Source organism: Poecilia reticulata, chromosome 4 (assembly GCF_904066995.2).
Source record: "Poecilia reticulata chromosome 4, P_reticulata-male-v2, whole genome shotgun sequence".
Taxonomy (NCBI): domain Eukaryota; kingdom Metazoa; phylum Chordata; class Actinopteri; order Cyprinodontiformes; family Poeciliidae; genus Poecilia; species Poecilia reticulata.
In genome coordinates this window covers 18,121,921-18,138,805 of record NC_088833.1, presented here as the reverse complement: position 1 = coordinate 18,138,805, position 16,885 = coordinate 18,121,921, and the positions used below count along the sequence as shown (strand labels likewise).

The window sequence follows — 16,885 nt, the reverse complement described above, 5'->3', positions numbered from 1 at the left end:
TACGATAGCAAATTGCATTTTCAAAAATTTGACCGATCTACTGAGGTTATTTCATCTCTGCGCTCAAAGTTTGAGCAAGCTTTAGTTAATTTTATGAGCACATAATGCCTATCAGCGTTTTAGCACCACAGTGTCAGTGTAGATATTGCAAAATATTATTTATCTTCAAATGTCTTTTCCACTTTCCTTCAAACAAAAGCTGGATGGAAGCAGTTAATGAGCCCAAAGCCTGTTTGAATAAGACGTTGCTGAAGAGAGAAAAAAAAAAATCTCCTGTCCCAATTAGCACGCTTTGGTTTTTAAATATTCCTTTTGTGTGAACCCTAAACACACATGAAGACTCACAAAATGGTTACGTTAAAAATTTAATAGGCTTCCACAGTGATTTTCTTCATTTATTTAAAATGTTTTTTTCTTCTTCTCTCTCTCTCTTCCTCGCTCTCTTTTAAAAATGCTCGAAATCTGAGAGGCACGGCGAGGCATTCTGCTGCGAGGGGAGCAGCATTCACAAATACTAGACCTAATTCCTTTGGCAGCAGCTCAAACTGCTACAGACAGACACATAATCAGCTGGGGAGTGTTAGCGCCTCAGCCCACTAGCAAACACAGGACCGAGCCCTTGTTGTGCAGTGCTGCTTTTTAGAATAAATATCCTGATGGAAAATACTGGGGGAAGGAATGTGTCTGTATCTCTTTGTTCAGTCAAAAACACATAAAGGAAGAGGAACACTGGCTTTCCTATCTACTTTTCCTCTCACTCTTCTCAATCCACTCATCTCCTCCGTCTCCCCCTCCTCCTTCCCGCTCTCTTTCTAGCATCCTCGACTGTACCCTGCGCATTTTGGTATTCATACAGATGTTCGGATTTGACTGGCAGTTTCTCCCGAGACTGTGCACAAACGGCTGACTCCTCTCATCTGCATTTTGCATCCCTGGAAAAAAAAAAAGAGAAAACGTGGGGAGGGGGGGCAAGGAAGCAGCGCAGAGGATGAGCAGACAGACAGGAATTGTGTGTACAAGTACGAGTCAGAGCTCCACCGTGTCGTGTTGCCTGTTTGGCGTTGGCAGCTTAACTGGCCCCGGCGCTGCTGCCTTGTGATGTTTTAAAGGACGTTTCAAGGTCATGCATTTGACAGGCCCCTGCCGCCTCTGACGTATTAAACATTCATGCGTTTCGGTAGCTGGATAAATTATAGATTCGGCATGCAACTGAACATGCTACAAAATGGCAGCATTCTGGTTGGTAGACACATCTGGGCCTACAAAGAAAGCTTGCAGTGTTTTGTCTTCTATGTAGTATCAGTAGTTGGTGTGTAGAAAAAAAAAATAGACCTAAACCATCTTATCCAAGCACATTCACCAGGATACTGCATTTCAGTATTCCGTGTCTGGATAATTATGGAAAAAGAAAACATGAGTTTGGAAAAAATTTTGTATTAGTCCATCTTTCCTGTCTTCCGTTTCCCCTTCCTTCCTTTCCTCCCTGCAGCCTTCTTCTTTTGCCTTTCCCTCGTTGCTCTTCTTCTTTCCTTCCTTATTTCATGGTGAACTTTAGTATTTTATATTTAAAAATGAACTCCAAAACATTTTTACATAGAAGCTGTCAAGATGTAGACATTTTTTCGTGGGTGATTTTAAAAAGTTTGTGAATTTAGACATTCGATTCTTGCGCAACTTCAATGTTGGAGATAATTGAAGAAAGCATGTAGTTCATCTAGATGCCACTAGATTTAGCTTCAAGTAAAAATGAAAAAATGATGGGATTTATTCATTTGAAAAGTTTTTATTCTTGCATTTTTTAGCGCATCAGCTGTGATCACTGCTTCTTTAACGCCGTGGTTCCCAACTTGTGGGCACCGCCCTTTTAAGACCAGCACTGGAGAGCGTGGACGATGTAACGTCAAAGATCCTGCTGTGTTTGGCACACATACCAAATACTGATGAAAAGTGTAAATGACACTAACACACATAACTACGTTATCGCAAGTGTGTCTGTGGCGTTACAGTGATGTAAAAATAAATGTAGGTACACTGCATCGCTCCAGAGTAAGATGTCACAAGTCAAGGGCATAGATCAATATTTACAGTAAGACCAGCAAGTGGATCCAGTGTCCTGAGTCAAGCATTGTAAATAATGTAAACTTGCAGTACATAGTAATTTAATAATTATAAATAATGTGAGCAGGGGGTGTGGTGTGAAAAACATGTACGCAGATTTGTGTGGAGTGGGGAGAAGGTTTGCGAAATACCTGTGGCAGGTTGCCAGTCAGATTTGCATCATGATTTAGGGAACTGCTTGTCAGAAATTCAGTCTTATTTTACCGATGGTAATACAGAGCCTACGTGTCAAAAAGAGCATGACTTAGGAAAATCTCAGTTGTGATGATCTTGCCTGCTTTCAGATCGTTTCAAAATGAGAGAAAAATTTCTAACATTATGATATCAAAAAAGTTTCTGATGAGCTCTCAGACTGATGAACTCAGGTTTTCTCTCATTTAGGATCAGATAATTTAGCTTATTGTCACAACAAAGCCAGACCCTACAGGAGCTGCTCTGTATCCTGAAATATGATCACAGGACAGAGGAATGAGAAGATCAAGATGGTTGTTAGTTTTTCAGGTAAATAAAATATCAGATTTTTTTTTTTTTTCAGTTTAAAGGAATGATGTAGTATCGTTTGTTGCTATAGTCAGTTTCTGTGAAGGCCATCCTAATTTTATTTGATTTTTTTACATGAAATTAATCATCGAGCATATGAGGTCATAGTTAGAGATCCACGGATCAGACAGTATGTATTCATACCTTAACTTAAAGTTGAGAGTTATATATAGCTGTCAATCAAACCTCAGTGCACCTGTAGATGCTTAATGTTCGGATGGGTAAACAGTCTTATTTTTTGGAAAAAAATATATTTTAAAATGTATTTTCGTGTATTGGGTTAGTTACACATTTTTTTGTGATGGTAGAGTGTTTTAGAAAGTTCTTCACACTTTCAACATCCATCCATCCATTTTCTTTACACCCTTGTCCCTCAGTGGGGTCGGGAGGGTTGCTGGTGCCTATCTCCAGCTAACATTCCGGGCGAGAGGTGGGGTCACCCTGGACAGGTCGCCAGTCTGTCACAGGGCAACACAGAGACACACAGGACAAACAACCATGCACACACACACTCACACCTAGGGGCAATTTGAAGAGGCCAATTAACCTGACAGTCATGTGGCAGGAAACTGGAGTACCCAGAGAAAACCCACGCATGCACAGGGAGAACATGCAAACTCCATGCAGAAAGACCTGGGCCGGGAATCGAACCCAGAACCATCTTGCTGCAAGGCAACAGCTCTACCAACTGCGCCACTGTGCAGCCTACTTTCAACGTCATCTACAGTTAAATTCAAAGTTATCCATAGCCGTAGCAGATTTAAATTTAAAACTGTCTTTAACTTTTGACAACATGTTTCTTTTGACTGGATATAAGATTAACAATCTGTGGAAGGAACTAAAGATTAGGGTGATGATAAAGAGGCCTTAAATTTTTAAGAGTCTGGAGCTTCACTCCAAAGTTAAATTGTCAAAATTTGGAAACATGCAAAAAAATAAAAAAAAACTGATCTGTGAAAAAAATATGCAGATTATTTTTTATTTTTTACAAAATGATATTCCTTTTCCACTGTTTTATTATATGCTGGGCTATGCTTGTCAGATTTCCTATCACCAACAAACTTCTCGGTTTAATACAATTATAATACCTACTATTTAAAATCATGGCAGAGGTTTATGACTGTGACAGCAGTAGGAGTGATATGAAAGGTCAAACTATGGTCGATGACTCATAAAGACGGGTCCGACCAGCATAAAGATCATAATCCTGGAGTTGACTCAATTTAAAATGAAAACTCTACTGTATCAAAAAGCCTCCGCCTCTCTAATACAGTCCACGATCACGGGTTGTTTGAGTGGTTATCAGACAACAGAGAATATTTATCGTTGCGGAGTCAATTCTGAGAGGAATGTGGAATATTAACAATCAGTTCATATCCACTTCCAGTTGTGAGGGTTGCGTCTCGTCCTCCACATGGAAATGAAGATGGAAATTCAGGAAAAGTGACATCCTGCGCTTATCGCCTCAGATAAACGTCACCAGCAGGCATGATCAGCACCTGTTAAATTGATATTTGGGGTGGAGGACAAAAAGACATGGAGAAAATGAGAAAAATAGAGAGAAACGTGCCGTGTCTCAAGGCTCTCTTGCTTTCGCTGTCAGACTCGCACACTGTTGTACGACTTTTTTTTTTCTTCTTTTTTTATAGCAATCAGCCACCACCTTTCTGTGTTGTCACCATGGCATACGCCACAGTATATGAGCAGAGATTGCCTCCTGTGGGCATTTTCAATTACTCTGCACTATACAGCAGCAGGGGGGATTTATCTGCTCATTTGAATACATGCCACTCTTAATGGTTTAGCTGATCTGCCACAGGCCTCGGCTGTTAGCTGCGCACTTCCTTCATCTTTTGTAGGCTTTTGTTTCTCACTCTCTTCCTGTTGTCGCAGAATCTGTTTTTCTGTGAGAACTCAAACTTGATGTGACTTAATGTGAAGCTCTTACAATCAGAAATGTGAAAGTTGAACTACAAGTGGAATCTGTAGGAACCTGGGAAAGGCAGCTTTTAAGGGGACCTTTCTTTCACCGCAGGCGTTGAATGCAGGCACACTTTTGAAGGAAATGATCATCTGAAAACGTATCTGACTTATTAAAGTGCTAAACATCAATCAAAAGCATTTGTTTTCATCAACCTTGTTTACGTTTTTTGCTTTAGTTTTAAATTCTTTATTAAAAGGATAACAAAAGTCCAGGTAATATTGCTGAAAATAAGTCTTGGATTACAATTTTTTTTAAGGTTGGCTAAATAGAAAATGTGTTTTTAGACAGACTGAGCTATATGACATTCTTGTTGCAAAGAATTTTTTTTTTTTTGATAGAATAAGAAATGTAAAAATAATCAAACCAAAAGTTTTTGTTTATTTCATTCAAATAAGTGCAACACGCAAAAGACTTTTTGTTTCAGATCTGAAATGATTTTACACATCTCGTTTATACAAAAATCAGACTACTTTGTTTCAATAAAATGTTGTATATATTAGTATATTGTTTATTTGGTTAATAAAATATTAATTAAAAAAACAACATTGCATTTGTGTCTTCAAGATGCAAACTTTGTATCAATTACTAGGGTTTGAGTTAATAATGCAACGAACACCCCACTGTTGCTCAGAAATGAATACTCAAAATAATTTATTTTCAACATTAGCGAGCTGTGCAGAGAAGCTATTCAAAAGAAAGCTGTATTTTCTATGACATACTGAGACTTTTCTAGGATTGTTTTACGCTGAAAGACAGTAAGAGAGAGCAAGACTTTCACCAGTAAAATATAAAGTACAAAATAGCTTTTATTCTTTTGAGACGGCCTCTGTCATGAAGCATAATTTACGGCGATGATCTGCATTGGAGACTCTCAGTCACCCTATTTGCTAAAATAAAATCATAAAATCTGAGACACTGCTTTCAGTTTTACAGTGCTGCAATCCTATAGTTTTCAAACCTACTCGTTAGTTCAAGCCGACTATGATTAGAATATCTGATGCACCATCACGTCAATTGAAAGAAGAACATTACTTCCAAGTGATTTGAAATAGGAAGGGAGTTAAAACGTTCGGCTTGTTGCGCTGTTGGTAAAGCATTTGCTTTCTCTGCAGCTACATGTAGTTTTGAGTTATTCATTGCCTCCATCAAACTTTTAAGTCATTAAGACAGATGACGGACGGCTGTCCTCTTTCCCTTGCAGCTATTAGATTATTTAAGCTCCGGTTCAGGGGGAAACCAATAAGCAGATTATACCGACACACTGCTGCACAGACGAACAGACACTTACACAATACCCAAGGCTGTGAAATGAATTCTTGAGTACAATGGTCAGCTAATGTCTATGTGCTGCAGCTCTATGCCTTCGCTGCAGGGCAGGCACACACGCGCACACGCACACACACGCACACACACACACTCACCAACAGACACACAATCAGGATGTGTCTGATGGTGGAGCAGTGATTAGATTAGGTAGAGCTCTGTTTCTGCTAAGCAGCCAGATATGTGCTCCTGCCGTACTCTAAAGAAGTAGAGCTGTGCTGTAGGTATTGTTTTTATCGTGTACCTTCAGGCTGTTTGGAGCTTTTTAAAAAAAAAAAAAAATTAAATAAAAATAACTGTTTCAACAAATACAATATCACCACTTCCAGCCTCAAAGCAGTTTTAATTAGAACTCCTACTGTGTGTTATGCTGAAAATTAAGTTCAATCAGAGGAGCTAGAAGTTTCTGTTTCTGCTCTGGTCGCCTTTAGGGATTGTTAAGCCTGCCAACAACTGAGCATAACTGCAGGCTTAAGCAATGTGTGGACGTTTGTAGTTGGCTAGAATAGCACGACCCTGCTGAATTGCTTATTTCTGACCCAAAACATGCAGCGGGACACTGCAACTGTGAGCATACTCACACATGTGCATAATGTGCAGCAGCGCATCTTGGTGCATTTTTTTTTACTAAAGATAGAGGCGCAGCTTCGCTCTTACAGGCTGATTGCCTGCGCAGGTGCACAGCCCCATTCACCTGCATGCCGTTTGTGGAAGCGGTGTCCTCTGTCATGACACACGATGCTGCTGACTCAGTCGGATCGGCCTGCTCAGCCTCGCAGGCTGTTTTCCTTACATCCTCCACACAGTGCCCCAGCTTATAACTAAAAGCAACTTCAGCGCAACACAGAAATGAGCACTGGAGAAAAGTGCTTGCTGTTCACTAAAATGCATCTCGCAGGGGCGCAGGCCTGTTCCATACGCTGTGTTTATTTAAAGAACAGTTACAGTAAGTGTCACCTCATCTTAGTGGAGTTTTAACAAATGTTTGTTTTGTGTTCTGGTTAATGAGGAAAGATGGAAAACCTGGTTTTATTTTAAAATTATAGAAAATTGTGTCTGATACGGTCAGCACACCTGTCTCACAGTTTAAAATCTGCTCTTATTTGCTTTGCTTGTTCATCATACTTATTATCATGCATCTTGCTTAGAGACCAAGATGTTACAAAATTATTTGTTTTTGATGTGTTTCTGTGAGGTCTCGAAAACTCATGAAAAGTCGTTCGTTCTTATTAATTATTCTTAATTTTAGGCTAGGTTTTACAATTAATTTAATTATGCCTTAAATTATTACATGTTTACTATCGATTTGTCCATCAAGTTTCTCTTGTGATTAACGTGATAAATGGTTAGAGATGCATCCATCATTCAGTCAAAAATATCAAAGTAGGCCAATATTCCTTTGATTGTCCCCGACTGGCCATCAGTAGGCCAGATATTTAAAATAAATAGATTTTCTTATTAAACACTTTGATAGAAGTCCCACAATTGTTGCACATCAGCCAACACTTAATGGTGTCTTTTGTGTTTTATTTCAAATAATAAAAAGAGAAGAAGGTTAAGACATATACTTTTTATACATTATTCTTGTTTTCAGTTGAATTAATAACATCTGAATCTATCTGAAGCATTTTTTTTGTTTGTTTGTTTTATTTGCCACCCATTGAAAAAAACTCATGGATTGGTTGGAATCGGTAGATCAGATCTCAAACAAAACCAGTAAACAGAATCCCTAATCAGAGCAAAAGAGACAGATATTAGGATGCCTTTTACAGAAATATTTTTCTTCTTGAAAAAATAGCTTGAAATTGTTTGCAATTAAAATGTTGTTATTCAAACCTTTAAATAGTATTTTTTTACTAGGTTTTACTTGAAGACAACTGTTTAATAGTTTAATAGTTGACTGGAACTCATCAGAATAATGAAAAACAAAAACAACAGAGTTATATTTTTTATTCTACTTAAAACATTAAGTAGAATAAATTGAAGTAAAGTGTTGAGTATGTCATCTGGTTGCTTTTTGTAATTCACATGGGTGTTAAATTTAAATAAAAATGGCCTTAAGTCATGAAATAAGATCATTAAGCCCTAAATATAATTGTTGAGTTAGTTTATTTTTATATATTTTATTTATCATTCCTCTCTTTGTATCCTTTTACTTTGATGTTTAGGATCTGGACCTTTAGTATATCAGTCTCTGTCACGTTTGTCAGATGTATGCACCATAGTAAGGATGCATCAGACAGGGTAGTGTGATGCATATTGTTAGTTCATGACGTTCGGAATATAACTGACGACATATTTTGTATTTCAATTTGTCCTTTGCGATATTAGTATTGCACACACTGATAACTGTGATTGCTGTGCATTTGCTATGTATTCTGCAGCTCTGCTCAGACACAAGATACCATCTCCACTAAAACCTTTGCCCATATTTAAATTTAATTAGAGCGGGTAAAGTGCGGAAGGGGACAATGATTTAGCCTCTTTAATCCACAAAATGTCCTTAGCGCCTGGGCCGACCACTGTCATTCGTCATACCCCGGGATTACAACAGGACAGACACTGATTCACAGCAAAGACATCTTACTGATTCGGCTTGAGCTGGAAGTCGAGGTGCAAGCTGCAGCGGCAAGAAGTGAGACAAAGGCTGGCAAGCTGTTGATGGGGATTTAATGTCTGAGAGGAGGAATGGCGCCACAGCTGACAGTTGGATCAGGAATTATGAGTAAAGAGGGGAGGGTGAGGGACTGTTACTGGCACAGGAGTGAAGCTAGAGGAACAGTGATGAGGGCCGAAGAGGCTAGGCCAAGGCCAGGGCTGAGGGGCTCAGGGACAGGGATCGGGCTGACGGGCAAGGCCAGGCCTTCCATTCCAAGGCCCGGTCCCTGTTGTGCTCCGGGCTCCGGCCAAGCGGCCAGGCAGGTGTCCAGCTGATCTCACATCCCCACAGGGGAGGAACTGCAGAGCACCAGTCACTGGAGCTGCACAAATTGAAGTGTCATCTCTAGAGTCAAGATGCTCACCAATTTTCTGCCTGCGTTGGTGCAGAGTTGGGATTCAGCCAGTGGACAAATGGCTCCAGTTCCGCCTACAGTTTGGCTGAGCAGTGGAGGCTTTACTATGTGTGTGTGTGACAGACATAATGTGGCTCTTAACAATATACATACAGAACAACTGGTCATTGTGCTTAAAGCATCGGATGCTCTTTGATTTGACTGCCCACGAGGGAGTGTGTTGTTTTAGTTCTCAGCATGGGTGGAAAACTTGCATTAGCCATTAAAATTTGTCAGTATTTTACTTCAGCCACCTTTATTTATTGTGTTGGTTCCAAGAAAAATTAATAAAAATAGTTAAATGTATTTACTACAAAACTGCTAACGGTTATCCATCTTGAATTCTGTAAAAAGAAAAAATGCATGCTGCTCATTTTGCCCTAGAAGTTTCAGTCATTTCATACTTGACTTTTCAGGGAATTATGCCATGTACTGCAGGATGTTTCTTATCCATACCTCCTGCAGAATTAATATGCAGGAGGTATATATTAATTCCTCCTGTACATTTTTTCTACATTGTAGTGTAGAAAAAATGCTTACCACACTCCCGTAAATTAAAACTACCAGCAAAAAGGTCACTTTCAATCACTTACGTTTGATCAGGAGTCATGATCTGTGTCATATTTTGCAAGTCAATTGATGTCAAATAGGCATCAGAGACTAAATAAATGGCAATTTCCATAACTGGAAAAATGGTGCATGAGTAGGAAATGATTAGTTTACAGGTTTTAAATAGAAGCAGAAAAGAACAAAATTACAATCTATGATTGACATCTGTAAGGGGTTGAGCTGTGCATGTTTCTTACACACACAGACGCTGGTGTGAGCCTGCCAATAATACTTATGGGTAAGTTCACCCCTTTGCCAATTTGGGCTCCCCATTGCTTCCTCATTCGATTTCATATCTGTCAAAAAGTGAGTTCCTACTCAAGGGTAAATTTATTAAATTATTATTATTTATTTTACGAGGATCTTATGTAACGCCATGCTTTTATTGTTTTAGATTGTGATTCATGATAGAGGCAGCTGATTCTTTAAAAAACAGATAATGTCCCCTGATGAAACCAAAATAAGCGAGGAACCTCTTTAGAAAGTAATAAAATATTGCTTTGAAGCTAAAACTGTCTTGTTAAAGTGGGCAGCAAAACTTGTGTATTAAAAGTTAAAGTGCAGAAAGGTAAGAGGGCAAAATGTCAAGCACTCACTGCCCACCTTTACCTATCTACCTTCCTTAAGATGTTGTTCCTCCATTCCACGTGTCCCTTTTTCCTTGCTTGATTAACTTCCTTCCTTTCTTTTTTCCTTCCTTCTTTCATCCCTTCCTATTTTTTGAGGTATTTTTTGAGGACCATCCTCTGCAGAAATATCAGGCATAAATTCATGTTTTTGTAGTTGACATTTTAAAATGAACATGGCACATTGAGAACTCTGGTACTTTAGTTCAAAAAAGGCATAATATGTCAACATCTGTAGCACCTCGATAAATTTAGATTCTGTTTAGGATGCCTGAAGTAATTTAGGGCTCAGTCTATCATGACATTTGACCTCACACAAGCATGCAACTATTACCGAGAACTGCAAGGCAGTCTTTGAGAAAACCCCATCGATCCCGATAAACGACTGAAACATCACAAAAAGGAAAAAAAGAAATAGAAGAGAGGAGGGAGAAGGAGAGTGGGAAAAAAAAAAGTCAAGCCAAAGTTAAATGAAAAATTGCTTACATACACGTCTTGCGCAGTCTGGAACATTTATTATTCTGAGTCACACAGGGAGAACAGAGGTGGAGGAGGATAGAAGAGGAGAAGAATCCATTTGGTAAAGTAGATGCAGATCGATGGGAGTGGAGGCAGGCAGGCCAGAGAGCATCACAGGAAGAGCGTGTGTTTGTGTCAGTACCTGTGATGTGTGTGTGTGTCTGCTTGCGTGCATGAGGCGTCCCAGATTACTTTTCCTGATTGATCCGGCCCAGCATCCGTCTGACCCGCAGGACATTTCAGAGGCTCGGAAGAGGCTGGTGGAGGTGGAGCGATGGCGAGAGGGAGAGACGGCCAGGAAGAGAGAGGGAGAGGAGAGAGAAATATAAAAATCAATAGCGCAGAGAGCATTACACGCAACTCGACCGGCCGAGGAACTGAGATAGTAAAGTCGTATTAATCTCTTTGTGTCTCAGTCGGTTTGATAGGAACTGCAATTCAGAGTCACTTTCTCTAAAGGAGAGCGGGTATCGGCTTTGGGGCGCAGAGAGAAAGAAGGGGAAGCGTGCTTTCTGCTATCGCTGCACCTGCAATAAATTTAGGATCAAGGTTTAATTAAAAACTGATGAAAACACACAAATAAAACCTCGGGCAAGATTGGGAGACAAAGTCTATCAACTCAGATTAGTTGAATACTGGCTCCATATTGTAGCTGCCAGGCAGTGCGTCTATCTGTGAAGTGATCCCGCATCCCAGCGTCTTCTCTGCAGTCTCTCCTGCCTCAATCTACCCTGGCTGAGTCAGGGTAAATTGATTGTCTTAGCTCTGTAGGAGAAAAGGGGGGAGAGGGAAGCTTGCACCAGGGCAGCAATAATAAAATGGTAGTTTTATTGACTAAAAGCAGACGAGTAGTGACAACACTGACCGCGCTGGAAGGAAAGAAGGCAGACTGTCTCTCAATCATGATCATGTTAAATTTTAGTCTAAATGCGCTCCAGGTGACTAAGTGAGGGAGTTTTTCAAATATTAGAGGAAAGCAAATGTTTCTCTGCCTGCAGCGGAGAAAGCTTGTCCTATTTTGACGGCGGTGCCCAGATCCCACTGGCCGGAAGCCCAAGGAGACGGGAAGCACTTTTGTGGCATCAAATATTAATGATCTTATAGAGTGTATTGATTATATAATAACTTTTTTCCAGCATCTGAGAGCCGACTGAAATGTATTCCCTGAATAATTGAAAATGTATCCATGAGCGGGTTTTTCATCTCGGTGGTTGGCTTGTGTAATTGCACTGCAGATTCCATCTGAAGCGGCGCACGTGTGCTGTTGTGAGATAAACACAAGGATAGCGAGGATGTGAAAGCAAGGTTAAACTGTGTGTGGGTGTTTGTGTGCGAGTGTCACCTGTGACTGTTTTGTTTTAATCAAATGGTTGAGCACCGAGCGTCAAAAAAAAGGAGTCGAGAAACGAGATGCGGCGTCACAAACTCTCCCTTGAAGAACATCAGCTTCATTCCCCCCCACCCTGACATTCTGTGCCCCCTGTGCTACGTTAGATGTTGGAAATGAGATTCATATGCATCTGCTTGCTGCTTCCTACATTTTTATCACCACATTTCGACATACAGCCAAACCCCTGCATTGTCTGCTTGCTGCAGCACGCCATTCACTTAGTATGTAAAGTGACGGCTTTGCAGAGTGGGTAAAAATTGTGTTTGATGTTTCACCTCTGCCTAACATTTCCTTTTTTCAGGGTAGCTTTTCAAGTTTACATGTAAAGGATGGGACAAATCTCTTTGATATGCATACTTCATAGACATCCCTTTCCCTTTGGTGCCCTGCATTTCCTCTTGATTTAAAGGATGTTGGTCAGTTGTGCTATATTGTATTTATTTGGCTTCAAATTCATGTTGGGATTTAACGATCCTTGTCATTGTTTACACTACCACCCTCACATAAATTCTACATACCTCTGATCTAAACAGAAGATGACCAAGATAAATCAGATTTTTTTTTCACCTTTAATGTGATCAATAATCTGAGCAAAGCAAAAAAATAATAAAACATCTTTAATACCCATCTGCCATTATTTATTGTAGCTCAAAATTAATTTCAGCTTTTCTTTCATGCTGAAGAAAATTGTGATTACACAATCAAAACCAGGTAGGAAACCTCAGCTGTAATATAGAGGATGAAAAGCAACTACATCTTTAAACAGGACGGTGACCAAAAGCTTACGTCAAGTTAAGAGTGACTTAACCAGAGGCAGAACCTTATTTTGTTTTATTTTTTCAATTTTATTATAGGTCACATTAAAGGTTGAAAAGCTCTGAAATTAATCGTCCTTTCGCGGCTTTAACCCTGGTAGGACAAGTGTAAATTTATTCACAAATATTCACAATATTTGTGTATATATAAAATATATTTGTCTAAAAATAAAATCCATATTTGTTTATAGATTTTTTTTTGTTTTTCCATCCAAAGAAAAATGTTAATCTCCACTAATTTAAATCTTCATAACCAATTTGTCCCAATAAAGTTCATGCTCTTCCCGACCCCACTTCCAAAAGTAATCCTTTGAACTTCACCACACTGAAAACGAGAGGTGGCTCCAATGATTTGTCTTTGTGACGATGCCAAAAATATCTCAATATTTACCTCCACCTGTCAGCTCGGAGATGTCATGTCTTCCTTTCTACCTTGACCTCTCCGCCCCTTCCTCTCCTTTTCCCTCCTCTCTAACTGACAGTTCATTCTCATTTAGACCTCCATTATGCATTCCTGTCTTAGTTTACAAGACACATTGACAACAGAACATGTACAGACTCCATCTCCTCTCTCCCACCTCTGCCTCTCCCTTCCTTTGAACAATTGGAAGTGTCTTCCCCATTACTCAACCCTTGCCTTTTTATTCATCCTCCCAACTGATCCCTCACTCCCGCTCCTCGTCTCTCTGAGGGAGTAAATGAAGGCAGAGGTCATACCTTCTTTCTTCCTCTTCTCTTGCTAAATTGGCTCTTGTAGCATCCATAGGTAGCTGCGGGCGTTTAAGCTCCCCCTCGCTCTGGAGAGTCAGTGAGCGGAGCTCCTGCTCATTTGTGGCAGCTCTGTCTCTTCAACCAGAGGCTTGTTTACCTTCAGAGAGCAAGAGGGAAGCCCTCATTATAAACTCTGCCAAGGTCACTGCAGCCACAACGCCAATCTACGAGCTTCAATTGACGCGTTTGTTATTCTTTGGGCTGAGGAAATTCTGAGCATTTACAGAAATTACATCTTACAATTCCCAGTGTTTACTTCCATTTTCACGCCTGTGAAACACACTCCAGAGCTGCCTTTGTTTTAGTTTGACTTTAAAGGTACAAGAGTGTTTTTTTTTTTCCCAAAACGATGCCACATTGCCAACACCCTAATCACCCCATTTTCTCCCTTCCCCCAAATCCCACCATAACCCTAACGTTGCAAAGTGAGTGTATGATGTTGACGGCGGGCTGTGCGTCCCTCCCTCCCTGTGCTCCGCTCCATAGGGGTCGACAGAGACACAGTGGCGTCAAGCAGAGCTCCCACAGCTCCAGGGCTGGGCAGAGAAGGGATTGCTGACACAGCCAAAGATGGTAAGGAGACTACTTCTGCCAAATGGATGGCCCAGCCATTTTACACACTCATGAAGTGATATGATCTGATATTTGACTGTGTACATAACTGCACACAGATTTGGTGATGCTGCTGACTGAGACAGTTGGAACTAGAGGAGAGATTGATGGATGGGGGCTTTTATAATGCAGGCAGCAGGGAGGACGTGTGGCAGAGGAAGCTGCTCCCGCTGCTGACGTTTTCAGCATGTGTAGTTATTTGAGGGAGTTCAGTAGATACTGAGCCACTTAGTTTAAATTTAAATTTCTTTCTACATATTCATGCTCTAGTGGTTAAAATGATTCACACATGTCTCCTGTGATGTTTCAGAGGGACATCTCCCTCCTGTAAGACACTCAGACTTTCTCAAGTTTTTACTTCGCTTTTTTTTGCTTTTTGTTCTTATTTTTAAGCACTCAAGTTCTTTTGAAACCTCTCAGTATTACTCTGATGCACTTTTCTCCAAAGCTTTTTCACTGCTTTGCTTTGTGTTAATGCCTACTGCTTCTCGACTTATTTTCACATTGCAGCAATAAACTTTTATCCACTACGGGGGGCTGTAAGTGACAGACCATGTGCATAACTATGACGTGGAAGCAAAATTACACGTGGTTTTCAAAAATTACAACAGCAAAAAAATAAAAATAATAGAGTTACTTTGTTACTCCGTGTTGCTTTTCAAATTCAGTCCATCATCCAGAAATAAAAACGTACAGGATAACTACAAATCTACCAAGACATGGCTGTTCACCTAAATTGACAGGCTTAGCAAGAAGTGCATTAATCAGAGAAGGAGCCAAGAGCCAAGCGGTAACGCTGGAGGAGCTGCAGAGATCCATAGATCTGGTGGACAATTAACGTAAAAGTACAGCCAGAGCTTTACTGAAATGGTTTAGATTAAACCGTACTGATGCCGTAGAATTGCTCTGTCAACATTCTGGCATAACTCAAATTAAGAATCTGTGTCAAGACTTGGAAAAACTATGTTCACAGATGCTCTCCGTTCCATCTGACTGAGTTTGAAACGTTTTCCATTGAAAATGGGCAAGAATCGTAGTTTCTAGATGTTCAAAGCTGAAAGTCATACATCATAAGGCATGCAGCTGTAACTACACCAAAAGGCAGCTTAACAATGTATTCTTTGTGAACAGAATGCACACTTTATCCATGTGTCCTTTTTCTTCCGTTTTACAGATGATCTGCAACATAAAAGGATAAAATACAGTGAAGTTTGAGGTTATAAAAGGACAAAATGTCAAGATCACCATAAACCTAAGGGCTTCATAGTTCTAACCGTGTTTTATTTCTCTGAAGATGAGCAGCAGTATATGTATATATGTATACATATATTTTATATCGAGTTTCAATGTAGGATTTCAGTGGGCGTGTTACTTTTTAAAAAACAGACCAATGCTGTATGTCCCACGCAGGGCTTGAAATATAACTCCTGAGGCTAAGCCGCAGCATTTGTGCACAGTCAGCAAGACGTGGATGCTATGAATTGTGTCCCCAGCACCAGGCTCCACAGTGGGAGAGCCAGGACAGCTGGAGCGTTCACAACCAACATGAAGTGGACCGCTGAGCACCACCAACGCTGGTGGGCAGGGATGAGGAGAGCAATATAATTGGCTGCTGAGACTCTGCAGGTCCCTGTTAATTAGAGGCAGCCATTTTGGTGTAAAAACTCCTCGGAATATGTCCCATGGAGTTGAAAGTCTCTCTGACAGAATGGTGCTCAGCGGGGAATGTAAACAGATTTAATAAGGCCCTCTCCAATCAACTCTGTTATGGCTACAGTAGACGCCATTCTCCCCTCGTCTTTCTCAGCCTGTCTCGGTATCTCTGTTGTGGCAGAGCGGTGAGTGAGCTGGGAAGGATACTGTCAAAAGAACAATTTGCATGCAGCTCTCATCTTAAGAGCTTTTAGACATCTCCCTGTCTGTTTGTTCTCTGCTGTGGGCCAGAGCCATTGTTCTCTCTCCGTATGTATGCGCTGCCTTTTGAGTGCGTGCTCTTCCACTCACTGCCGATGCATGGATGCAAACCTGTGCATGCGTTTGTGTGCTGGGAACAGGAAGCAGAAGGCTGGCGTGTTTTCTGTGGAGGAACAGAAGGGTGTTAGAAAAAAAAAAAAAAACAGCCTCGCTTTAAAGGCTGTTCCAGAAATCAGGGAAAGAATATGGATGTTTTAACCCCAGGTAATCTATCGAGTAACATTGCTGACGTAGTTGTTTGGGAGAGATCATCTGAGTCTGACAGAGTTAAACTAGACGACAAGTTTACTGGAGTTGTGTGAATTTTTTAGGACTCATTTTTAAGGTTATGACCTACGGCATCAAAGGAAAGATAGATTACTTGACAGTTGTCCAGGAGACATTGAATGAAGAACACTGTTGCTAAAAAATTACTGGGTGCTCATGTATGCAAGCAAATTGGTGCTGAAAGGAAAAGGTGTGATAGAAAAAGTATTAAAAAAAATGTGTATAAACATTTTTCTGTTAAATAATAAAATCTGTTGTTTAATTTATTGTATCCCATATAGATA

At 40.3% G+C, this 16,885-nt stretch overlaps 1 protein-coding gene across 2 annotated transcripts in view; it reads left to right on the top strand.

Moving 5' to 3' along the window:
* The window catches only part of elavl4 (ELAV like neuron-specific RNA binding protein 4), a 92,314-nt gene that overhangs the window by 22,128 nt on the left and 53,301 nt on the right, over positions 1–16,885 (top strand). For both annotated transcript variants that reach the window (XM_008407865.3, XM_008407863.3), the window contains exon 3: positions 14,235–14,321. In XM_008407865.3, the coding sequence (XP_008406087.1) occupies positions 14,235–14,321 (87 nt within the window). The remainder of the gene's footprint in view (positions 1–14,234; positions 14,322–16,885) is intronic.